This window comes from Blennius ocellaris (genome assembly GCF_963422515.1).
Source record: "Blennius ocellaris genome assembly, chromosome: 15".
Classification (NCBI taxonomy): domain Eukaryota; kingdom Metazoa; phylum Chordata; class Actinopteri; order Blenniiformes; family Blenniidae; genus Blennius; species Blennius ocellaris.
The window spans coordinates 3,289,511-3,315,894 of NC_137664.1; the positions used below are offsets into that span (position 1 = coordinate 3,289,511).

The 26,384-nt window shown below is 41.6% G+C and overlaps 1 protein-coding gene across 1 annotated transcript in view; it reads right to left on the bottom strand.

The window, feature by feature from the left end:
* Positions 1 to 6,216: 6,216 nt before the first annotated feature.
* The window catches only part of LOC308140523 (uncharacterized protein), a 57,074-nt gene continuing 36,906 nt past the window's right edge, over positions 6,217 to 26,384 (bottom strand). The window contains exons 8-11 of the mRNA XM_080510340.1: positions 23,991 to 24,152; positions 23,302 to 23,497; positions 21,714 to 22,035; positions 6,217 to 8,957 (exon numbers count right to left, since the gene is read on the bottom strand). Of these exons, the coding sequence (XP_080366466.1) occupies positions 8,345 to 8,957; positions 21,714 to 22,035; positions 23,302 to 23,497; positions 23,991 to 24,152 (1,293 nt within the window). The 3' untranslated portion in view covers positions 6,217 to 8,344. The remainder of the gene's footprint in view (positions 8,958 to 21,713; positions 22,036 to 23,301; positions 23,498 to 23,990; positions 24,153 to 26,384) is intronic.

The window sequence follows — 26,384 nt, forward strand, 5'->3', positions numbered from 1 at the left end:
GCTACTTTGACAGGCAAATTAATCTGCTGTGGAATGAATATTGCTCATATTTCATCTAATATTAGTCATTTAGTGTAAACAACCCTCACAATAACATTACTATTGACTCCCTAGAGTACTTTCCCTTCCAACCAACCTTGTTAGTGTACTCTTATATCTGCAGTAATAGTGTTTTTGACCATTTAAGTGTGGCACTGTCAACTCAATATTGCTTTGGAGTCAATCAAGCAAAAACGTCAGATACGGAACAACATTTTCACCAACATTCATTTGTGGAGCAGCCAATTAATCAAGTCCTGTAATTATTCCCCTCTGTTTTTCCAGAGCGACTAAACAAACCCTGCACAGCGGTGGGCCCGGATAGTTCAAACAGGGAACTTAAAGAAGCCCGCGGAGCCGAGGAGAAGAGTGAAATTGCTAATTGATTTCTGGCACAAACAGCCCATGTTGTTATTCAAGAAGTTATGTGATACAAGTAATTCCAGCAGCTTTATGAAATACAAGAAAATTCAAACAAACAATGTGAAAAAAGTGAGAAAATACAGGTTGCTTCTTGGCTATATATAATTTTACCATTAAAAATTATGTATTTACCCTATTTTTTTTTTTTACAGTTCGCATTTGTTGGCATTGGCAGAGATCTAACTTTTTTTTTTTTTTTTTTTTTTTAAATGGGTGCAACATACTTTTCTGTTCATTCTACAAATGCATGTTCCTTCCATATGTAGAACTTTTATGTAAGAAATTAACTAACAAATACAGATTCTCTCACTTTTGCCACACATTCTTAATAATGTCTCTCAAATCCGTCCACACACAGAATAATCCCAGTCTTTTCATGACTGAACACAGGTTGAACAGGCGCGAGCGGCTCCCTCGAAGGGCTGCGTGGCTTGAACGCTGGTAATTATTTTCCGTTTGCAGAAAAGAGCTGGAGGGGAGCGGCTTCCTCTATGGAGCAACGTCACTGCGACGAGGAAGTGAAAGTGTGCGGCCTTTGGGTGGCAGTCATGGGCGTGGATGGGAATATAAATTCAGGAACACAGATTGTGCAAAGCACTTTATGAGGCAGCTTTGTGAACTCGACATTCAGACTGGAGGAGGACGAGCCTCCCTCAGTATGATTTTGGAGTGAATCCTCTTTATTGTCCTCTTCTTTTAATGTAATCAGTAAATATCCGTCACGTCGTTACTCAACAGTTTAATTTATACCCGGGACAACCGTGCATTTCCACCTACAGCTACGTTACAAGCAAAGTGAGCCAAAGGTATGAACCCTGAGACCACTGCTGATGGGTAAAATAAAATAAGAATAAACCCTATTTCTTTTCAGAATTTTAGAGTTGTAGTGCACGGAATGAGTCAGGGATGGGTTTTTTTCTTAAAATTCATCGACGTCCTTCAAGTAACGACGGTGCCGATTGGTTTGACCCATTCTCATATGCAAGGAGATTTTCTATGTGAGCCATTAAAAATAAAAGTTCTTAAAGATGCAATTCAAGTTTGATTTCGCTTTGAACAAACAGAAAAACCTTTATATTTCTTCATTCATTTCAAAAGTAAAAATTAAACCGTCTTCGTTGCGGAATTTCCAGTTCTTATTTTGAACGAAAGCATTATTACATCTGCCCCTTAATAGCTTAGTTTAACATTGTAAATATATATAAATAAATTTTTTTTAAGAGATATTCAATGTGCAGTATGCACAAAAGAAAACAAATAATAAGATAATCATTTTCATGTTTGCCCAAATTATATATCTCATATGTATATATATTATAACTTATATTTTATTCTATTTTTCATACTTTAACATTGATGATTTTATGAGTTTCTTGAATTCCAGGAGAGTTCCTGACTCTTATTTCTTTCTGAAGTACCGTCCATAAATCTATTCCCGTCTCTGTGACTCTTCGTGCCATTACTTTGAAATTAAAGCTGCTTTTTTGAAAGACGTCTGTTCCTTTCAAATAATAGTGACTTTATTTTCCCCAAACCGTTCTTGGATGTTCTATGATTGGCTTTATACAAACCCTGAAGAAGATTATAAATCAACTAGATCATTAAATTTTAGTGACTTACATTTAATAAATAGCGGGTTTGGTGATATGTAAAGGACTCCGACTTCAGTAAACGTGACGACAAACTCCTGTGTTCCTTCTTTAATGACAGGCTTCTGAAATGTTTTGACTTTTTGGAGGTCGTTTCAATAACAAATCCTCAAGATGGGAAACGACTGGATCACGCTTACAAATTTGGATCCATTCTCACAAAATCAGAAACTGCAAAATGCAAATATTAAAAGTTGTATTTTTTTTGTGATTCGCACCAATTTAATACGCATTTACAACCAGGAGGCTGAACTATTAGGAATGGTGGTGATGGATTTCCGTGACATTTCGAACAGATTTTCGGGCCCACAGAGGATTTACTCCTACTGACATTATGGAAGAAGCATCCAAAACATTGACCTCAAACCCCCGAGTCATCAGTTTCATGCAGGGCTGCCAACTTTTGACCTCGGCTTTGTGGACACTCGCACACTGTGCATTAATTACCATCCGAGATGTTGCATCCATTTACACTCTTAACTGCATCTCAAATATTTCCATAGTTTTAGTTGAATTGTGGACACATTTTCACTTTAAGGCCGTTTGTAGCTTAACATAAAATGACTGCATGAATTTTTATCATTCATTAAAAAGTGGAACATGTTTGCTTCCTGCACATTGATGCACTCTGACCTCATGGACGTTACATCGTCTTAATATATTCAGGAGAATAGAAATTTAAGTGCAAAACAGTCAATCTTTGATCTCATTTTTTTTTTTCAAAAGCAGATATTTTGGTTTATTCTGCACATTTAAGTGTTGTATGTGCCGCAGGAGTGGATTCATTCATTATAATTCTTGAATTTATTGCCTCACAATGTCACATTGTGCAAGTTGAGAAAAATAAGTGTATTACAGAGAGCGCAACTACTGAATTGAGGTTACGTCTCCACACACACACACTAACAATTTTACCGATTCAGAATCACACTGCAAGTCCACGCTCTCAGACACCAGGGGGTTTCAAACCTTGGACCTTATTTTAACTCCTCTGCATCTTCCTCCTCCTCCTCCTCTTCTCATGCTCGCCGAGGAGAAACCACAACGCCTCTCAGTCCGACCTGCCAGAGGCAATATTATGCCGTACTTTTATTTTCTGTGCAAAACTGTCAATTATCACATTTCCTGACAGCCCCTTTGAGAATTTCAACAAAATAATGTTTTTTTTAAAAAAAATTTTTCCCCACACACTGTATCCGATTCACTGCTGTAGTAATGTACTTTGTTTAAAGTCAAGGTTTGAACAACACTGTTTTTGCCTTGTGTGAAGAACATAAAGCTTTATTTTATTTTGAAGCTTGAATTTAAACTCACTGTGAGTCAGGAGATCTCTGTAAGCAGCTTTTTGGCCTTTATGGGTTGGAAAAGCAGCGGGTGGACCCTCGGAGTACGGGTTGGCCTCCACTTGACCTCCGAGCGAAGCCTTTTCTGCAGAAAGGAAATGATTTGAACCTGGAGGTTATTGTGTCTTCTGCAGGGCCCCGACTCCAGACACAACCCACCTAAAGCGCTCGTTCAATAGGGGCCTCGCCGACACACTTGATGCCCGTCGAACAGGAGTGTGCTTCAGGATGATGGAATAATAAAAAAAAAAAAAGGAAAGGTAGAACGACGAAGACACCAGCTGTTTCACACTCCAAGACAGTCGGGAGAACCTTGAATTAAAGCAAAATTCACCACTAACTCCATGTAATTCTCTAATAAAAAGAAAAACTGCTATGTCAACAATGTGTCCGTCTTCCCAGTAAAGCCTTAACGTCTTTAAATGGGACGCTCCATTCAGGGATAATTCATACTGTTCTCATACATACAGACATAAAAAATACAAATAACCAACATTCAATTTTTTGGGATAACATTTACATTCCTACTCTTCACGATGAATTCCTCCTCCTGAAAGAAGGATATTGAAGTTGGACAAGTCATGTCTTTTCTGCGTGTGAAATCAGTGTATTACCTCAAATGTTGAGCCCAAAATCTGACATCAAGACAAAGTAGGTGGAGGACGAGCCGGAGTCGTTCTACTGGGGATTGACGAAGACGCACCTCAGGTGTGCCGCTCAGCCCTGGTGCTGCCAACCAATGAGTTTAGCTCAAAATGTAAAATAAAATAACATTTAATTTAATTAAATTAAATGAAATGAAATGAAATGAAATGAAATGAAATAAAGCAAAATATATTAAAATAAAATAAAATAAAATTTAATTTAATTAAATAAAATGAAATTAAATGAAATAAAGTAAAATATATTAAAATAAAATGAAATAAAGAAAAATAAACTAAAATAAAATAAAATAAAATAAAATAAAATAAAATAAACAGGTGCCTTGTCTTGTTTATTCTTGAATATCCTGTGCCTCCTCTAAAATCATAAATTAATTCATCAAAACAACAGAAGCAGGAATCCCCCACCCCCCTTCAGTCACCAACACTGATCATCAGCAGCTCCGACCTTCAACGTGTAAAATGACAGACTTTGTGGTATTTTGTGATCAGGTGCTCGACCTCTTTATGTTTTTCACATCATAGTGTATTAACAGATTCATTTACTTTTCACCCAGTTCTAATAGGTAAAGCAGACACAACACAACGCCAGACCACCTACCATCCATCCTGCCATTTACAGGTCCTTATATTTTCTCCTCGTCTCACCCCTCCGATACCAAGTTAGTCTTTTATATGAACTATAATGAGTGCTTTGCATGTAGGGTGAGATGCCTGAACAGACGTTTAATAAGAATGAAGAGAACAAAACGAGAAAAGAAGCGCTGAAAGATCAAGCCCGGGGCCTGTTAATTATAATATTACAGCACTGCAGTCTTTACATGCCGGTTCGAAGCAGCGTCGTGACGTGATCGAGATGAAGAAGAAGAAAAACGGCTTTATCTTTATTCCTCCTGGCAGCGGTTATAAGCAGCAGGTAAGTTGGTCGCTATGATCCTCCCACATGAAGCTTTGATCATCCTCCTGACTGCACACACACACACACACACACACACACACACACACACACACTGCTCGGCAGCATTAATGAGCAGGTAAAGCAGGGCAGCTGCTCGCTTTAAGGGGCGGCGTAAAAGCCACACAGCCAAGGTTAACAGGCGAACAGTCGATCTCGCAATCAGCCGGGATTGATGGCGGATCAGATGCAGTCTGGTATCGAACGAGGGAAGAGCCACACGGGGCGTCCTGCACCATCGATCGCCTCGCCGAGGGGAAATCCCATGTTGGACGTGTGTGTGTGTGGAAAGACAACAGTGCTACAAATAAACTGTCGTGTTTTTAGCTCGTACTTAAAGCTTCAAAGTGGTGCACAGCAGGGGGGGAAGGGGGGGGGGGGGGTCACTTCTCATGGCTGCTTCCCGCTGAGGCCCCCACCGGAGGCGTCGGGCCTGTCAGTCACACTCTGCCGCCCGGAGCTCCTGGACGACCTGCCAGGAAGTAAAGCTCACTCGAGGGAAGAACAGAACGAGCAGAAAGTGACGGGGAAAGAAAAAAAAAAAAAAAAAATCTAAATGAACCTTGAAAATGTTACGCGTGAGGGAGAGGACGTGAATTTTTAATGGCAAACGGGACGTAAGGGGATATAATTAGTGCAGGGAGAGAAAGAAAGGGCGGAAGAAAGGGTGACGAGGCTCCTGTTTGGATCTCCGACCACATGAGATTATTATTATATATATATATATATATATATATATATATATATATATATATATATATATATATATATATGGGGGGGAAATCAACTTTTAACACTATATATAGTGTGTATATAGTTTACATATAGTGTTAAAAGTTGATTTCCCCCCCTTTTTATTAAAAGAAATAAAGGAAAAAAAGAAAGAAGAAAAATTTTTTTTTAAATGAGATTTGAACACACACACACACACACACACACACACACACACACACACACACACACACACACACACACACACACACACACACACACACACACACACACACACAAAAAGCGCATTTAAGAGCAACAGATTCTCAACTAGTCCACTTTATTTATTTGTATTTATTCATTCATGTGTTATTGCTTCCAAGCTCCCTGTGCTGGGCGACGTTTTTCTTTTTTTTTTATTGGGGGGGGGGGGTCTGGCTTGTTTCTGGGTGTAAATCATTTACACCTGCACCTTCTCACCGCCACCACACCTCAGCTTGCGTTACCTCTCACACCCGCTTTCCCTGGAACTTCTACCCAATCGCAGACAAAACCTGACGACTTCAGATCCCCTGACGATGCAGAAAAACTACAACCACTGCTCTTTGTTTACTTCCATAATAAATTACATTTCTCCTCAAGAAGGCATCACCTCTGTTAAAAAAAAACAACAATAACAAAACAACAACAAAAAATGCAGTCTGGAAGTTGTAAATTCAAGTTTTTTTTTGTCAGTTCTCCTCTTAATCTCAATGGACTTTCTTTCTGCAGCTTTAATATGTTGTTCATAATCGATTTAAACTTCTTCAAACCTTCAACTGAGTCTTTCAACATTTCTACAAAGAGAAAGCTGTAAAAAAAATAAAAAAATCTATCAAAGCTTGTTTTTCCAGTGCGATCCACTGTGTTTTATTACATATTGGTAATGTTCCACTAATGCTGGTAAAATCTGAAGCTTTTTATGGTTCATATTTAGATTTTGCTTTCTTCATGTGCCGTTTTGAAAAATGTGAAAATACTTTAATTCTGTTTTTCAAGGAGAACGGGTGAAATCGGGGCTGGGTATATGTCAGCACTGGAAACATCTGTTTATTTAATAAACGATAAACGTGTAGATTTATTAACAGTGCTCGAGGCATTAATGCGACAAATTACAAATACCCACATTGCTTGTGCTTCGTGAATGTTAATTTTCAAGTATGTAACTTTAGTCACACGAGTTCCATCTCTTTTTCAATTCACATTCAAACCCTTTGATCTTTTTGTTTAGGAACCAATAAGTTTATTCTTTTATTTGGCTTTGTATTTACATTTGTTTAGAAACAAATACCCATAATTAAAATGTTCACGTCTTATTATTTGTCTGAAAAAAGGAAATTTTCGTACATTAAAGAGGCTCCTGAGGCATAATTGAGTTTTAGATTTTAGCTTTTGTAAATACTGCAAGAATAATTTGGCGCAGTGACAAATTAGTTTAGTTAAGCCAGAAGTTTGCAGGTTCGACTACTCGATTACTGCCATGGGCCCCTGAGCAAGGCGTTTACCCTAATAGACTTCAGTTTGAGGACTCAGATTAGTGTCTAAGTATATATTATGGCTTCTGTTCACCAAATGGAGCACCCGGCCACCCCACAAGCACGAAAGCAAACATATTGACGCATCATAGCCAATAAATCTAAACTTGACTTATGTTTGTAGGTTCAAATCCCACAAACCCGCGACTCTGGCAGCTCCTAGTACGTCTAGTTCAGGTTAACAATGAGTAGGACTGGTGAGATGCAGAGAAATACTCTTTGTTAAATGTAATCTATAAAGAATTTGATTGACTGGAAATTGGTTTTAACTTGTTACCAAATAAGTAAATTAGAAGGTTAAAAATTGTAAAAAAAACAACAACAACAACAAAAAACCTGGTATATTCTCCCAGTTGCAGTCTGTTTTAGCAGAACGAGACTGAAAAACTCTTAGAAGTAAGACGAAACGTTCAATAAACCCGCTGAGGTCCAAACGCACGAACCCAAATAAACATCTAGATCTGTTAACGTCTATCTTTTATTCCCTCCTTTTAAACACTTTCTGGTTCTTTTCTCTCTCCGCTCGTCATCCGGTGAGGCGCTTCAACAGAAAGCCAGCCCCCCCCCCCCCCCCCCCCCCCAACAAGCCAAACATTGGCACCACAAATCGCCCTGTGAAATCTGCAGGAGACGTTTTCCACCACAGTGACGCGTCATACAAAATAATGCTTCCTTTTCAATGTCGACCACCAGCAAAAAAAAGGAAAATAAAAGGTGTTCCATCCATGGCTTTTTGGAGTCTACAGTAAATTATGTGTCACCTCAAACAGTGCGAAAAAAAAACAACAACCTGCTACATGAATTCTGCTGAACATTCTAGTCACTAAAAAGTCAAATTAGATCCTTAGATTCATTACAAAAATACTAAATCTGTCCGAAGGCTAGGATTTTACACAACTGAGTCGTCGGGACCCGTGTCACGAGTGAGTGGAGCGATTAAAAGGGCCCAGACGAGCGGTCAGTACGGGGTTAAAAATCTGCCGCTCCCTCAGCTCCGCTGGGGGACGGCGGCCTCGTCCTGGCCGTTCTCCAGCAGCTCGTCCTCGGAGAAGCTGATGTGGAGGCAGGTCTCGTTCATCGGAGAGGAGAAGGGCGGCGGGGGGCCGCAGGGGTCCGGCCGCCGGGCCACGGCGGAGGGCTCGGGAGGCGACAACCCCGAGGAGGAAGAGGAGGAGGAGGAGGAGGAGGAGACCTGGCCTCTTCCCCGCTGCTCCTCCGCCTCCACCTCCACCTCCACCTCGTCCACGTCGCAGCCGCTGGAGGCCGTCAGGAACGTCCCGCGGTCCCCGAAGGGGTCGTCGTCGTCGTCGTCGTAGTCGCCGTCGCGCAGCGGCGACAGCAGCGACTTGGTCTCGGAGCGCACGCCCGAGTCCTCGCTGGCCGAGCACGAGCTGCTCTCGCCGTTGCTGAGCGAGTGGAAGTCGGCGGAGGACAGCGAGCCGGGCGTCACGTCCGGGAACGACAGGCTGCCGCTGCGGCTCGGGGGCTCGCCGGGCGCGGCCGCGGCCGCGACCTCCGACCCCGGGGAGAAAGTCCTGCTGGCCCTCTTGCGGTTGTTGACGGGAGGCGGAGGGTCCAGTTTGGGGATTATCTGTTTACACCTGCGAACGAGGACACAGACAAGGCAAATAAAACCTCTGGAGAAGATTAGAGTGTTTTCTGTTTTGTTTGTTTTTTTTACTTGCGACGTCCTCATTTCTTTCAAACACGTGATTCATGAACAAACAGTGAAACATTGAAACAGGTGCGAGTGGTGGAGGCCTTTTTTTTTTTTTTTTTTTTTAAGAATTTCTCTATAAATGACAAAACATGAATCTTTCTGCTTTAAATTACTCAAATATTGACATAAATACTAAAGTGTTTTTCCCATTTTGCAATTAATACATTGTGAAAAACCGAATAAATTAAAGCTGTAAGCATCCTTGGTCGGGACCTCGCACTCTGGACTCTGGCCCGTCGGTGTTGGGGGCTTTTATTTTGAAAGCCAACTAAACTCTAACGTAGCTCGCAGCATATAGGACATTCCTACGGGGCGTGGTGGCCGTGTTCGTGTCTCTAGGTGGCGCTAGAGAGCACATTTTGGAACTCTGGGGGTTAATTTTTACATTTCCTTAATATTTTTGCTGAGTCTTGATGAGTGGTTTATATTTAATATTCTGCACTAATTTTCAAAACATTGTGTTGACCACATATGTATTACACAGTCTATAGCTCTATTACAGTTTTAGTTTTTAGTTGTTTTTTTAAAAATGACATTTTAATCCCAACCAGCAAGTAAGAAGTGGAGCAGTTTGTTGAATTTGTAGTTTTTGGTCTGTTTCTTGATTTTCTGATTTCCGTTCTTGCCACCTGTCATGAAACAATTAATGAATCAATGACAAATATTAGTTAAGCAGACATTTTTTGTGTGTGAATCATTCAGGTATAATAATCACACTTTTCTTTCTTACTAAATATTCTGCCATTCTGAATTTGCAGTGTATGAATGGAAAATGCATGGGAACATAATTCACATGAGTTAAATCAGTCAGCATATATATCTTTTGTACAATAATGGTGAATTTGCGATGTGTTGTGTGTGTTCGTGGTTAAGGTTAACTATGAACAGGACGGGTTGAACACGTCGCAGCAGTACATGATAATCCATACATGTGTCAGAAATACATTGACCTGTCTTTTCCACAGTCTTGGGTGACTATTGAGCCTTCAAGAAGAATCTTCCCGCCTTCACGTATTCTAGTTGAGGGAATAAAAACGAGCCTGAAGCCAATTTCGCTCTCTATCGGCGACATTTATACCCCATTAACCCGCCGTGTGACGTCGGCTGTTAACTACACAACGCAGACTTTTCCCCCCGGATGCCTGTTGTTCTGCCTTTCTGGGGAACTTATCTGCATCCAAACAGCTCGCCTGCTGAGAACATAGAGGTGCGGGGAGAGAAAGACGGCCAAAGAAAAGGAGGGGAAAGAGAAAGAGCCGCTGCGGGACTGTGCTCGTCCAACACACCAGGAATAGCACGCACGCGCGCGCAATTACAGTCATTCTGTCTGAAAATGACACACACCCGATAACAAGCCCTTCTTCCCCCCTCATGCACGTTGTTCCGGTCCAATCCCGGTCTGAGGAATGAACTCATGTGACCTAACGAGGTCTTGACCGCCTCCGCTGAGAGACGGGCCTGATGGACGGCGAGGTGGACGGCGAGAGCAACGACAGATTTGTAATGGTGAGGAAAAACATCTACGAAGATAATTACCCAACGTTTCCAATGCTGGTAAATGGAGCCCTACACACACACACACACACACACACACACGCACACGCACACGCACGCGCACACGCGCGCGCACGTGCACGCACACACACACACAGGACGCCCAAAACGTGACCAAAGCTAAAAACATTGTCTTGTAAAAATTTGATTTTTTTCTTATTTTTTTCCCTCCTTTCTCTCCCTCCCCCCCTTTTAAAAGAAGTAATAAAAAAACCCAAAAAGAATGGGAAAAAAGAGAGAGAGAAAAAGCAGAAAAAGGGGAAAAAAAGGGAAAAAAGGAAAAAAAAAATATAATAAACAAAAATGAGATTTGAACATTTATACACCCGTCTTCCCACAATCATTGACTTAATAGCTGAAGAGGACGAGCACCAACACGCACGCACGCACGCACACGCGCACACGCACGCACGCACACACACACACACACACACACACACGGGGGCATCATTAGTTTTTATGTCTCACTGCGGTCGTGTGGCTCCGGGGAAGGCGACCGTGAGCCGGTTCACACTTTGCTCCAGAAAAACAAGGAGCGACCGAATCGCCATGAAGGCTTGTTGAAGACTGACGCAGATTCGCTTTGATCCCTCTGACTCTTCCTCCAGAAACACGACAAGGTCTGTTTTTCTTTTTTCTTCTTCTGTGTTTTTTAAGCCGCTGAAATGTGGCGCCAACGAGAACAGATGATCATAGCGGTGCTAAAGGTCAGACGACTGTGGGTGAGGCTAACCAGCGCTGGTTTCATGGTCGCGGCTTTTAATATCGGAGAAGGTTCACATATTTATATCTCGGTCAGGAAACACAGTAAGTCAGGAAAAAAGAACTACTAAAGCAAAATAAAACAGCTAAAAATAAAGCTACAAAAGCTAAAGCTGCACTATTCTATACTATACTGCAATATACTATACTCCAATTTACCACACTATATCACTGCAATTCTGCACTATACTATACTACACTACACTATACTATACTATACTATATTCCTACACCACCAAACTAAACTACTACTATACTATAGTTTACTATACTCCTACACTACTATACTAAACAACTACTATATTCTACTTCTACACCACCAAACTAAATCACTTCTATACTATACTATACTATACTGCTATACCACTATACGAAACTACTACTATACTACACTTCTACACCACCAAACTAAATTACTACTATACTATATTACACTATACTATACTGTACTATAATATACTTCTACACCACAAAACTAAGTCACTACTATACTATACTATACTTCTACACCACCAAACTAAATTACTACTATACTATATGATACTATACTATACTTCTACACCACCAAACTAAATCACTACTATACTATACTTTACTATACTCCTACACCACTATACTATACTATACTATACTATACCACCAAACTAAATCACTTCTATACTATACTTTACTATACTCCTATACCACTATACTAAACTACTACTATACTATACCATACCACCAAACTAAATCACTTCTGTACTATACTATACTCCTACACCACTATACTCCTATACTAAACTACTACTATACTACATTTCTACACCACCAAACTAAATGACTACTATACTATACTATACTTCTACACCACTATACAATACAATACTATACTGTACTCAAAGGTGGAAAGACAATAAATTGCCATAAAAACTACTACCACATCCTCAGTGTATACAATACTCTATTCAAAATATTTTCTTTGTTGTCCTTTTGTGTATACATTTCAGAGTAATTTGTTCCTCAGATTATCACTGGTATCTATAAACAGTACTCAAGTATGAATAAAACTTTACAGTGATCCCCCCCCCCGTCTCTAACCAGCACAAAGCACCAGAGCTGGTTTTAGTTTGTGAGGAATAACTTTGTGCCGAAGCACCAATCAACACAAACACGCCCACATTTAGTGTTCAGACGCCGCAGACAGCTGCCGTCACTTCACTTCATCGTGTTTCCATCAGACCCCGCGAACAAACAAAGAACAACTAATTCACCCGAAAAAAAACGAAATCCTCATGTTGTTAGTCTGGCTCATACCAAAATGACAATGTTGGTTCAATCCTGCTCATATTTACTAGGAAGTTTAGCGGATTATTGTGTTACTGCATCTTTGCCTCTATTCACGTCAGTCTTTTTTTTCCTTTTTTTTTTAATTGCCTTTTTCATTCCTGCTCTAGAAATTCTCTCCCGGTGAAACAAATCAGTTGATTCACGTCGTTTCGTACTAAAAGTTAATGTGGAAACATTAAAGTTGTATTTAATGCAGGCTGATATCGTCGCTGATGTCCGGAGCGATTAATTGTTCCTGTCTTGGCCGAGGTTTTATTTTCGTAATAATTATGACTATTCATGTTCCAGGTGCTACCTTCACCCCTGATTGTATCCGGCGTGCCTTGTTAACAACTGCATTTTCCTCGAGTCCACCTCAGTATTTGCATCCTTAAATCGAGACTCAAAAAATTATTGTTGACGAGCTTTAACAACTAAATACGGTCAAATTCTGGCAATATATTCACATATAATCACATTCTCCATCTGGAGAATGGTTGACTCAGTAAAGAATAAATATATATATAGATATATACATATAACAATAAAACATGCAACACAGACATCAAAACACTGAAATGCAGCACAGACCCCACCAGTGTGAAACAGGTACATAAAGATGTACCTCCTCTGGCTGGCCCCCCCCCCGAAACAATCCAGGAAAGTGCCTCAAGTATACGAACACATCCAGCGCATGCTTGTGCCACAGACATGCTGCTTATCCCGAGTCATACTCACATAGAGGGAGAGGAGGAGGAGGAGGAGGAGGAGGAGGAAGAGGAGGAAGAGGTGGGGGGGGGGATTGTTTGAAAGCTGAACTTTTTGATTGGAAAATGGGGGATGGCTAGAGGAGGAAGAGGATGAGCAGGAGCGGGTCGTCACACCTGTACCAAAGAGAGGCAGCGGTTAGACGACAGACGACCTGGCAGCTCGCCAAACGGAGCGCGGCCGGGATACTTTTTTTTTTTTTTTTCCATTTTGAATTCCTAGGACAGCAATAATATATAATATGTAGTTTAAACTATATTAATACCTATTAAAGATAATAAAATATATACATTGTGATGGAGAATATTTTTCATTTAAATATTGCCAAACTATATTTTGTATTTAAAATGTAATTGATGAAATTTAAATAGTATTATTATTAATATTATGTGTATATATGTGTACTTATGAATATATGTTTGATGCATAAACTATATATAAAGCTCCTGTATAGTATATGCGTAATGGTTTTTTTAAATAGTAAAGGGGGCAGTGCATATGTGACGTTACGCTCTCTTATTTTATTGTGAAATTCTCAAAAAAGCACTTGCCTAAATAAACCTGCCTGCCTCTATCAATCCGTGACGGTAACACCCGGGTGCTTTTCTTTCCTAATGGATGCGTTTGCTTGCTTGCCATGTAAAATTGTACGTTTTCCATCTTTGTAAATTACAGTTTTGTTTTTTTCTGTGTTTTTTTCCCCGACTTTAAAGCAAAGCGCCTGCTGTGCAGAGAGAAACAGACGAATCCAAGTCCACTCTGCGGAAAATCGTTAGCAGTTTAAAGGTAGTGGATGTTGGAAAATAGTTTTTAGTGTTTTGCAAGCAGGGATGTGTGGAAGGCAGAAATTGTGCGTTTTAAGGCAGAATGAACGCCACACATGAATCAATAGAAACAAGAACGGCAGCGGTGTTGAAACGAACCCGCCCCTCCCCCCTGCAGTGTTTGAGGCCCATATGACTCATAAGCACAGCGTGTTCATTTGTTTATTTCGCCATCCAATAAAACGGGAACAAAGCAGGCAATCAAGAGGATGGCGTGATTCCGAATGACCGCAGCAGGAAGCTCCGCGGATCAACAGGTGGGAGAAAAGTAAAGCCAATGCAGGAGAAAGAAAGAAATAAATGAAAAAAAAAAAGAGATCTCTATCGGATTCATATCTCGGAATAGACGTGTTGCATGCAAGAGATTTCTAAGCCTTTAAGAAAGACAGACAGGCCGGCCGGCCGGCGGACAAAGAGGTGGGAAAAGAAAAGAAGCAGTGGGAGGTTTAAAGGGCCGCTATCTGATATTCATGTCATTCCTCTGTTGCACAGCGGGGGGGGGGGGCGCTGCTGAGTCACTTTAGTGGTGGCCAAATTGAGTTTTAGCTCGTTGACTAAAGTAAGTGTGCTTGTCGTATTAAAAACACTGTGTCGCTACGAGAATCAGCCACTGTTGTGTTCCCCGTCGTTCCTGCTGATTATCTGAGTGACTCAACGCACCATCTGGTGGTGCGGAACCGGTACTGAAAGTTGACTTCATTTGCCGGAGACGAACGAAACGGCTCAGAGACCTGGTTCTATCGAAGCAAACAATACTTCCTGAACCATTTCACTATAGATTTCCTCTCCATTTTCAAGCTGATCATGATTGGTCAACTGCAGTTTGGACAAAAGGCTCCAACCTCAACAAAACAGAAGACAAATTGATGTATTTCCTTTTATATTTTGCTGTGAGATTCTCCTCCGTTGACCCCAAATGCTCCTGGAGAAACACACTGCTTGTAGCGTGTAAAGTTCAGGTTAACCATGAACACGAATTGGTCAAATGCAAAGAAGTGAAGGGATCAATAAAGAATCCTTTCTTTCTTTCACTCTTTCTTTTATTCAAAAATTTTATTAAAAAGAGCCAGAATTCACTCGACTGGACTTCAGTCTGGACTGTTGTTCTGTCATTTGGCTGTGATGAAGGGCGACTCCGGTTCGAATCGTGGTCTAAAATAAAAGTTGCACTGACTTTTTATGTGGCAAAACTTACAATTCCGATCAAGAAAACTATTCCAAACAGTATGGAACATTTTGAACTCGACGAGGACGAGCTGAGCCCTTTTTTTTTTTTTTTAAGAGCAGCTTGAATCAGTAAAGCAACGAGCGCACGACTCTCGAGAGCGCTCCTGTGATGTACGGGTGGGAGGAATGTGGGAGTCTTTGACGTGTGTTAAGCGTTCGGGTAGCTGTCTTAGAAATCATAACCCTGTCTGAGATAAATCATTCTTTAAGGCTCTGTCATTCTGAAGGCAACGCGACAAAAGTTAGAAACAGCAGATCAGCCGTGCTAAAAACTGTCAAAAAAGCTGCGTGTAAATCTATTTGACTACCGGCGAAACATCATCCGTTACACTCATATCACGTCCCTGCAATTAAATTACTGGTTGCCGTGATCGAACACACACACACACACACACACACACACACACACACACACACTGATGTTAATCACTGAACGGTACAGCATGCAGGGGAAGGGGGATATCATGAGGTCGGGCCAGGAAATGAGATTATGCAACATGCAGATAGAAGCGAAGCCCCGTCTCCACGGGCAGCGGAGGAAAACATGACTCACATGTGGATAACACACGGCGTCGGTGTTCGTACAAGCTGGACGCCATACTGTACGTATGCATTTGCTCTGTGTGGGCTTGTAGCAGAACTTCAAGCGGCCCGGACCCTCGGGACGGGAATCTCCGGTCAGTCCAACACCGAAATACCTTCCCCGTGGATCGTATGGATTCGACGTTTGGTTGCAGGACCGCCCTCTGAATCACTTCGAGGTTGTAACCGCCGCGAGTATTTTAAGCCTCCGCAACATCCTGTTTTCATCCCACTCGGTGTGTTTTCAGTTCGTTGTGTAAAGTGTGACTCACGACGCGGTCGGATTGTGGCGTTCGCCACGATCCCCAGGAACCTTTAAGTATATGAAACGAACAGGCTGATGTGTGAGTGACCTGCTCTGTGGAAAAGTTTTACACGGAAATACAAGACTGACATTTCCCAAAGTAATTTCGATCGGGGGTGTGGAACCTTTAGATTTAAACTTTAAAGTTTCTCTTTGTTGTCGCACCGATTATATCTGATGAAAATGTTGAACATATGGGTGTACGCAAACAATTACTATGTCAAATAGTTCAAATCCTTTTATTTGTTACCTTCGCCAGTGACCGTTGGGTTGAAGGTTATGTATTTGCCTGCGTGTATTTATTCGTTGGCTTTATATGTATGTATTTTACCGACTTCGCAAAAACGAGCAACCTGAATTCTATGAAATCTTCAGGGATAATCCGTCATCATCCAAGGACCAATTAATTCGATTTTGGAACGTTAACGGCAAACCGTTTCCGAATAAACCCCCCAAAAATATCCCTTAAAAAGTGGATGGGAGAGGCACCTCATAGAGGAGATCAGCATCTGTTGCCATGGAGACGTGGCTTTCGCCAAGACCATTCACCAGAATTGCACGAACACAGTCATACAGACGACAGAGGGAGTGGTGTGGAGGATTAAATAACCTTGTGATCCAATCGGTTTCCATGGTGACAGAGGTGACGTTGGTGAAGGTGTGCGCTCGACCGGGTGTCGTTCTTGTTTTAACCGTTTTGTTGTTTCGCGTCATCACTGGCAAGGAGACAGACGTATCTGTTTGGTATCTGTTGGAAAACCATTAAAAGAAGAATTTTGCATAATATGGCCCCTTTAACAGCGAACCACCAAATCTTATTGAAGTCCTGCAGTTGCAATAAACTTATTGTCGGACATCTTGCAGAAAAGGGAAGCTTTCAGAGATATTTACAGAGATATATATATATATACACGTATACATACGGATGGAAGAACTGCGCACAGACATAACAGCTCCCGCTGCACCGAGGCATTAAAAATTAAATTTGCCTTTTGTTAAAGGAGGCAGGGTGACGCTCACCGCTACGACCGTCCGCCCTGTGGCACTCCAGTAAAAAACGACGGCGTTGCATCACTCTGCCGGGCCGGGTGGGTGAGGTGGGCGAGGCGGAGTATCAGTCTGATCGCTCGCGGAACATAAAAAGTCGGGCCACTCAGGCCGTAAACATTGATCCGCTGGGGAACGGCAGAAAACAAAAGCAAATGGAAGCAATAAAATGTGCAGTGCTGAAGGGCGGCGGGGGGGGGGAGGAAGGGGGAAGGGGGTGGGGGGGGGGGGCTACCGACAGCATGCGCCGAAGGTAATGCAAAGTAGTTTGGCAGACAGAAACAGAATAACACAAACGAGATGAAGTTTCCACCCCCCCCTCCCCCCCACCCAACTATTCTTTTCCTACGCAGCAGCGAGATTAAAAGACTGAGTCACGGAACCGAACTATTCTTGGGCGAAGCGAACAATGTCTCTTTGCAGAGGAAATTATTCCTGCTTTTTTTGTTTGTTTTTTTTTTATCAAACTTTTCATTAGAAGCCACTTGAAGGATGATACAATCTTATGAATTTGCATGACGTCAGTCAGCGCAGGAGGCAAATAAACAGGTGGGGGAGGGGAGAGAAAAGTCTCTTTGGTGTTATAATGTATGCAGTTCTTCCTTTAAGCTCCTGTGAGAGAAAATAGAAAGCGTGAAAGGGACGTAGGGAAGGAGCAACTTGTTACGTAACTTGAAATAAAGAGTGGGGAAAAAAAAAAAAAAAAAAGGAGGCGAGGGGTTTAAACCTGGCAGAAATGTAAATGTACAGTAACAGGAAGCCTCCCTCTCTGGAAGAGATTTGAGGTTTTTCTTTTGTCCTCCCTCTCGCTCGCGTCAGAAAAAGAAGAAGAAGAAGAAGAAGAAGAAGAAGAAGAAGAAGAAGAAAAAAGAAAAAAAGAATCTGTGACATATGCAGCAGCAGCAGCAGGGTAGAGTTTCAGGTTGTGGAGGGATGTGAGGTGGGATTGGCTGAGAGGCTGCGCTGCTGGAAACCGCAGGATGTGGGGCTGGGTAAGCTGCACACACACACACACACACACACACACACATACGCACGTACACACACACGCGCGTGCATAAACAGGACTTCCACACCAAACACACTTGTGCTCCACTCCGGGGCTTTACAGCCAGAGAGGCAGAAGAAGCACAACAGGCAGAAAAAGACTAAAAGACTTTCTTAAAAGCTTCTGTATCTTTAGTGCAGCTTGTAATAGATTTAACCCTTTATTTTAACCCTTATTTATTCCAGTCCCACCCCCCCCCCCCCGCAAACTAAAATGATGTCCAATGTTATGATTGAATATTAATACAAAAAACATGTCTGCAGTGCATCTTAAAACTGTATTTTCCTCATCGGTTCATCATCTCATTATCAGTGCAATTAGATGATGCGTTTGGCTCAATAATGCAATAAACTGCTCATATAAACAAGCTCAATAGAGATTATTTGTCCTTTTTTTGTGAAAAATGCATCATAAAGCTGGATTTCACAAGTAAATAGTTCAAAGGGATAAAACAACCTGATTGTACAAGCTTTTCAAATTAAGTGTATTATTACATACAGTATACAATCATGGAGAATGTGTGATAAGAGTCACTTTAAACTTTCCAGTTGTGTCCTTTACATTTAGATTCGCCAAAATAGTGTTCATTCAAACAAAAAACTAAAAAGCAAATGGAATCACAAATATTAAGCTGCTTTGGCTCGGTTGTTCTTACTCGTTCATAAATGAGTGACTTTAGACAAAATACTGGAAAAGTATAACCGATGAGGATTTGATGACGCAGTTGTTTTGATTTGATGCATATATGTTGTAAATAAGACGAGCAAAGGAAGATGTGGTGACATGTTTTTTTCAAGTTAAAAATAAGAAAATGAAAAGAAAGAATGTAATTATGCATTTAAAAAAAAATATTTTGATATTAAAGGGTCATTAAAGTACGATTACATGCTGTAGTTCCTTGCATGTGCTGCGTGTCGCTGAGATAAATGCCAGATAATTCACATATTAACAGAAAAAGGTGCAAAAAGAGCAAGAGAAGCCTCTGAAAAGCAAAACGCGTCTATCACGATTCATTCCAAAGAAAAGAAAGACTCCAGTGGCAGTCTTTACACTCTCGACATGCTCTAAATGGCTTATCAAACTGAGTTATTCCACGAAATAGAAACACTCAATCAGCTTCTCTGGAATCTCACTCTCTTTTCTCTCAGCCTTAAACCTGATTCCCTCATTGTTTTTCTAACTCTTCTTTTCTCTCTCTCTCTCTCTCTCCCTTCCCTGCGTTCTGTAATCCCCTGATTACAGTCACACTTTCATTAACTGGAGAAGCTTTTCTTTTTTTTTCTTTTTTTTTGCTGAGTCGAGCTTTTCTGCACTAATAACACTAAAAGCTACATGATGTGGACGCGGCTGTGTGGCCTCGGTTAAAAGAGTGTGTGAGATCTGAGCATGTTTGGGGGGATAAATGAATGATTTAGACAATAAAGATGGAACCTACGCAGTGTGAATATGGTCTTAGAACACCGGGATGTTGAGAATTGCTCTTAATTACACTAAATCTTGAAAAAGAAACTTGCGTATGAGCAGAAACCTGGATTTCTTTAATTTTTCGGAGGCAGGAGACATTGTGAGAATAGCAAGTGCCAAATATATGAGGGATGAATGGCTGCAGGCCAGTAGGAACCGATAATGCAATAACGGCCAGTAATGTAATCACCTTGTTCATTTTAAATGCAATAAAGCCAATAATGCGATAATAATAATGTAATAACAACAATGTACTGCGATAATTCATGGAGATTGCTGTATCGCATGCTTCCTCAATAAATGAATATTATGACAATGCCATATGTAACAATATTTACTTTTGAATAAGCAGCAAAAAAATATTTGATTTCTAACAATTTGGCAAACGTCACAGCAATATTGGCTCAAACATCAAATCGCACAGTTTGCAAGCGATTGCATTTAAAATGGTCAAAAGAAGTCCGTGGTTTGGCCGTTTGTTGACATCGCTGGTTGCTATAGGGACAAAATGAGCTCCATCATCTATATTAGTTTATATACAGGGCGACAAAAGACTGGAAATCCTGGTTTCAGTACGGTGGCTCAGAAGGGCCAACGCGACACAGCACAACCCGAAAAAAAGCAACTACAAAAAAGAAAAAAAGAAAAAAAGACCACGACGGAAGTGTGCAGCGGTCGGAAGAACAGGTTTTGTTCCTCGGGGACGATATTTTTCAACACGGTGACTGATTGCTGCTTTCTGAAAACACATAACGATGGTGTTTTGCTACGAATTGAATTGAATGGATTTTTTTTGTAATTTTAAATACATTTTAATATTTATACTTTCATTAACAGACCCCCTCCTGAAGGCCACACCCCACACGCTGCCTTTGGACATGACCACGCTACGCTAAATGCTATACGTACGTTCACAGTGCGCTGCTGCGCTCTCCAGCTAGTTGGCAGAATTTACAGGCAGGATGATGTTTTTACAACTTTTAAAAGATGGGAGACTAACTCCTGAGCGACCAGACCTTCAGTCAAGGGAAACGTCAGAACAGTGTTGCTACCTTCATGTCAATTTGCGCCGCAAAAGTGGTTTCAGCACCGCGGACAGCTCCACCGCCAGAGTGGTTTTCACTTCCTCCGTGTTTCCAACATAAACGACGGAAGCGCTGCCATGTCACGAGATACATATCTTGTCGGGACAGTCTGGAGACCGCTACTGAATCATCGTTTAAGTTTTTTTTTTTTTTTTAAATTTAATCTTGATTTTGCCAGCCGAAACCTATTGTAGCGTCACGGAGCTGATCGCTGCAATGCGTGATGGGAGTTGTGTTGGCGCGGCTTGAAATGTCTTTATTTGGGGTTATATCCTGTTTTCTGTTGTTGGTTCGTGTAGTTTTAGCTTGTTTAGTTTAAGCTCAATATTTGGAAGTTGGCGACCAGGAGTGAAGAGGGTTTTTTTTGCGTGTCACGTCGTCCTGCCATGGCGTTTCTGTTTGGTGCGTCAAAATAAAAGCCTCTGGCTGGTTGCAGTTGGCATCGAGGCTCATTCCAATTTGTGAATCTCCCACGCCAAACGCCACAACGTATAACTGGCGATGGTGTCGACATTGGTGGTCTGCTTATGCAACACACTGCTGACCTGCTGCCCACGTCACTGTTATCAACGTATAAATGATCTGAAAAGCCACAGGAAGTCGTGCAGTCCTGCAGGTTGCATTAGTCCACGCCAGACTAAACCCCGTGTGAGGACGGTTCTCTTACTTTTCCTCCACGTTGGCAGAGTTCCTGGACGAGAACGGGACGATCTGGGATCCCGCCGCGGCCTCCGTGCCGCCGTTGGCCCTGACGAAGGGATCCAGCTCGCCGGCCGAGGCTGCCGGCCGCCCGCTGTTCTCCAGGTTGAGCAGGTTGAGGTAGGACTCGGCGCAGTCCACCTGCGGCGGGGAGCCGGAGGAGGCCTGGAGCGGCCAGGCCGGCGTGGAGGTGATGAGCTGATCCAGAGTCTGGCTGTAGTGATTCTTCAGATTCAGGGAGAGCGCCTTCGCCGGCGTCGGGGCGGAGCTGCACGGAGACTGAGGGGCCGCTGGGATGCAGGGGGTGAACACGGAAGACGGATCAGGAAAAAAGCATGGCAAGAAAAGAAAAAAAAAACTTTTTATGAATGAGGATTTCTAAATGCTTTCGCTCACATGTCAGATTAGAAAGATTAATAAGTGATCAAAAATGATGACTGAAACAACCTTTATTTGACCAGAAAAGCCTCATTGGGATTAAAAATCCTGGCCCAGATGGGAAAAACACTAAAGTTTCAGACAAAACATCCACAGAAACCACATGACACATATAAGAAAAATGTTAAAATGTACAAATTTGCTCCCAAATAAAAGCCCATAAAGAAAAATTAAGTCTATTATTCAAAACATCTGCAGAGAGATGTGGTTTTTTTGTAGTTCATTCCACCTTTGTTTATTTGATCTTTGGAAGCATTTGTATCCACAGAAGAACGTAAACATGTTGTATCAGTTATAATCAGTGGTCTGTCAAGAAAAACTGAAATAACGACGCAGAAACACCAATTTAAATGTAAAAACACTGGCGTATGATGTCATAGGAAGTGACTCGATGCTGCCACCTGATGCACGACAGAGGAATGACTTGAATATTACATAGTGCCCCTTTAAAGTTCCCTTTGCTTTTGTTGCTGGTCATGGTTTCTTTTTAGCTCATTTTGAAAACTATTTAAGAAGGTACACTAAATCCTGACATGTGGGCGTTTCCTTTGATGCTATGATCAAATCATTCAAACATCAGAAAACCACATTATTGTCATTTAGAGAGGTTTTACACTGCATCTCGTCAGACCAGGGTTGGATAAAAACAAACAAACAAAAAAAAAAGCTCAATTTAACTGATTTATCGAATTTGTAGCTTAAAACGATTTTTATTTCGCAAATTCCAAGTTTCCCCACCCCCCCCTCCCCTACAGTTTTTCGGCATTTTACGCATTCCATTCTTGTGTTCCTTGTGGGCTTCTGTAGTTGCTGATGCACTTAAACCTGTGTTAAAGCTTGAATTTGTTGAATGACAGAGCCGCAATTGCTTTTAATTTTGGGAATTGTTCAGATGCATTTTAGCTCTGAGGACAAATCACAGCAAATAAAGTTGCACTTAAGCGCATCGAGAACATTTTTATTTTTATTTATTTATTTTAAATCGACTCGAAACTCACATTTTTCTTTAAAGGCCAAATCGCCCAGCCCTGTGGCGTTCGTGCTGCTGATGGGCAGACTCACCTGACCTGACCCCCGGCATGGTCTGACGGATTCACACCGTCACTTCGGTCACTCACCGTGTCCGTTGGTGAGCTGCGGCTGCCCCGGCTGCGTCGCGTTGGGCGACTGCGCCTCCAGCTCCTTCAGCTGCTGCACGAGCAGGGCCAGGTGCTGCAGCAGGTCTCTGTTCTGCAGCAGCAGCTGGTGGACGCGGGCCTGCGCCTCCATGCGGGCGGCCGTCTCCGCCGCCATCTGATCCTTCAGCAGCTGAACCTGGAGGGGCGACGGGAGGCGCGTTTACCGGAACGAGAACATTTCTGGTCAGGAACACGGCCGGAGGAGTGAAATATGAGCCGGATATATGACAATGATGATATAAGTGTAAAAAAAAGTCGAATTATAAGCCACATTATGATTGAGAACGAGAAACAGCTGCAAAATCAGCCATTAATTTTCAAAATAAGAGATTTTATTGCGTTATCATCAATAAGCTGAGTACTCCTTGTCTTTAGCTTTCACTTCATCGACTCCCCATTAATATGTCACTGCTGCCCCCTAGTGGGGAAACGCATAAAAGACCAACAGTGGGGGGGGGGGGGGGACAACAACACAAAGCTCCTGGGGACACTTAATGATTCTTCCAGCTATTTTCGTTCTCGAAATGTGGGACGAAAACAAAAAATACTAATATTGTGACAAGGCTCAACAGCAACATATTGTGCAATATTGATTATTGATCTTCGTGTGTGTAAGTGTGTGTTCCCACCTGTGCCACAGCCACCTGTGTGTGCTGCTGCTGCTGCTGCAGCTGCTGCTGGAGAAGCTGCAGGTAGTGCTGCGACGCCAGCGGCGTGAGCGATGGAGAGCAGGGGCTGCCGGGAGTGACGCCCTGGGACGTCACGGTGAAGACGGACCTCCGATCAAAGTCCTGCCAGACAGAAAAAGATTATTAATTTTTTTTATTATCCATGGAAATGAGTTAAAATATTTGTATTTTCTATATCACGTTTATATTGGACATGCATACATATCATAGTTATTGAATGCAACAAGTAAGTGATGTGTTATTATATATTATTCATGCATGTGTTGTAAATATTACATTATACACATATTATACACTTTCAATCCTTTCCTCTGGCTGCTGAGGAGATCTGGTATGTATATTGTTATTTAAAAAAAAAAATCCTTAACCATTTATGACATATAGAAAATTCTGACTTTTTCACAGTAATTTTTGCAAAACAAGATTCACCAGTGTTTTTACAGCTCAACCAAGAAACGCGCCGTCAACTGCCAGATATTGTAATGAAAAAAACAAAAAAAACAACTTATTTCACTTATTGACATTATGCCCTTTATAAAGATGTAGAAAATAAGATGTTTGATTAAAAAGCTGAACTGCCAGATTTTGTAAAACTTCAGTTCTCTAAAGAGAAATTAATCCCTCGAGGATTAACACATTTATTTTTCTAAAAACGTGCCACTTGAAGCACGAGTCTTTTAACTTTATTCAAAACCATACCCATGTACTTCATCATTTTCCTTTTTAAAAATCTTTTTTTCTTCCTCTCACGATGTTGATGAAACATAAAATTACACCCCATTTTAAAAAAGGAGAAGAAAAAAAACACATGCAAATTTCATTTTAAAAAGTTTGGCCTGGATTTTATACAGAGAAAAATGTGACGTTTGTGTGTCTGAGGTTCATAACCAGAGGAAGTGTGAATGATACCAGCAATACAACATGTTGTATCACAATTGTACTTCGTTTTACTTTAAAGGTAGACTGTAATTATCACATCCAACCACTGGGCGGCAGTGTAACACACTGTAAATTCCATCTTCAACGTCAGTCTCTTAACTGTGACTCTGTGGATCCCCCCAAATATATATATATATATATATATATATATAAAATGTGAAATATTCAAGTAAATAGAGTCTAAAAAAGGGATTTTAATTTGTCCGTCTGTTTTTTTATTTTGCAGACTTGGACAATTTAGTCTTTCAGGTTGACGATTACTCACTCCTATTGAGCGTAATCCACAAAAATTCAGATTGGAGATAGACAACTATGCAATAGAGCCGAAGTGAAGTGGCTGACATGCATAAACGTCTGAGCTGCTCTCATTCCAGCACGAAAAGCGAGTCTCCTGGAAGAAAATCCAAGGTTAATATCATTTAAATAGTAAAGAAAATGATTAAAAAAATGCAGATTCTCTTTCACATCATCAGAATTGAGAGTGTCTTGTTTGCTGATTAATGTTGAATCGTGTTTGAATGCAGCAGTTTGCATGTTTTCTCTGGGTCGCCTCTCGCGTTTACCTGGAGAAAAGCCTCCGACCTCCACGCCGACCTTCAAAATAAAAGCAAAACCACTGCGGCTTCTTCTCCAATGATCACCTCCTCGCATCAGCCAAAAAAAAAAAAAAAAAACTTGAGCCCCTAAAACTCATCCGGGGGCGCTCTCGAAGCGTGTCGCCAACTTAAAAGTTTGGAACGATTTCACAAGTTAAAAGAAATGCAGAAGGACTCCGGAGTAACGTGACGCAAGAAAAATCTCACACAGGCTCGAGAGGGAGACTTGGGCCTGATTTCACAACAAGTTTGAAATTGTGAACCGTCTCAACAGAGCAGAACAGAGCAGAACAGAACAGAACAGAACAGAACAGAACAGAACAGAACAGAACAGAACAGAACAGAACAGAGCAGAACAGAACAGAGCAGAACAGAACAGCCGTCGTCCAAATCGGCTATTATTCCCGCTTCTCCGCGCTCTTACTCCCTCCTTGCTTATCTTCACGGAGCAGATGTGGGTGAACTCCTCCTGGATTACGGTGCCGTTTCACACAAATCAAAGGGAACCAGGCCGGCTTTTTCAGGATTAGGTGTCGTGTCCCCCCCCCCCGGTACATTCAGGTTCTCTGCTCCAGTCCTTCTCTTTCTCAATCTTTTAGCACCGCGATTTAAAAAGAAACAGAAAGCAGTGCACTACTGGCAAATGTAACAGAAACACGACACGACATGTGAAGGCACGAGAGGAATCTAACGTCAGATCTGAACTACAAAATGAGTTGTTTTATTTGTTTTTTTTCTACCTCGACTTCAAGAAAGAGGTGAAGTCGAAGGCAGAATAAAGACGAGAGCGATTCAGATG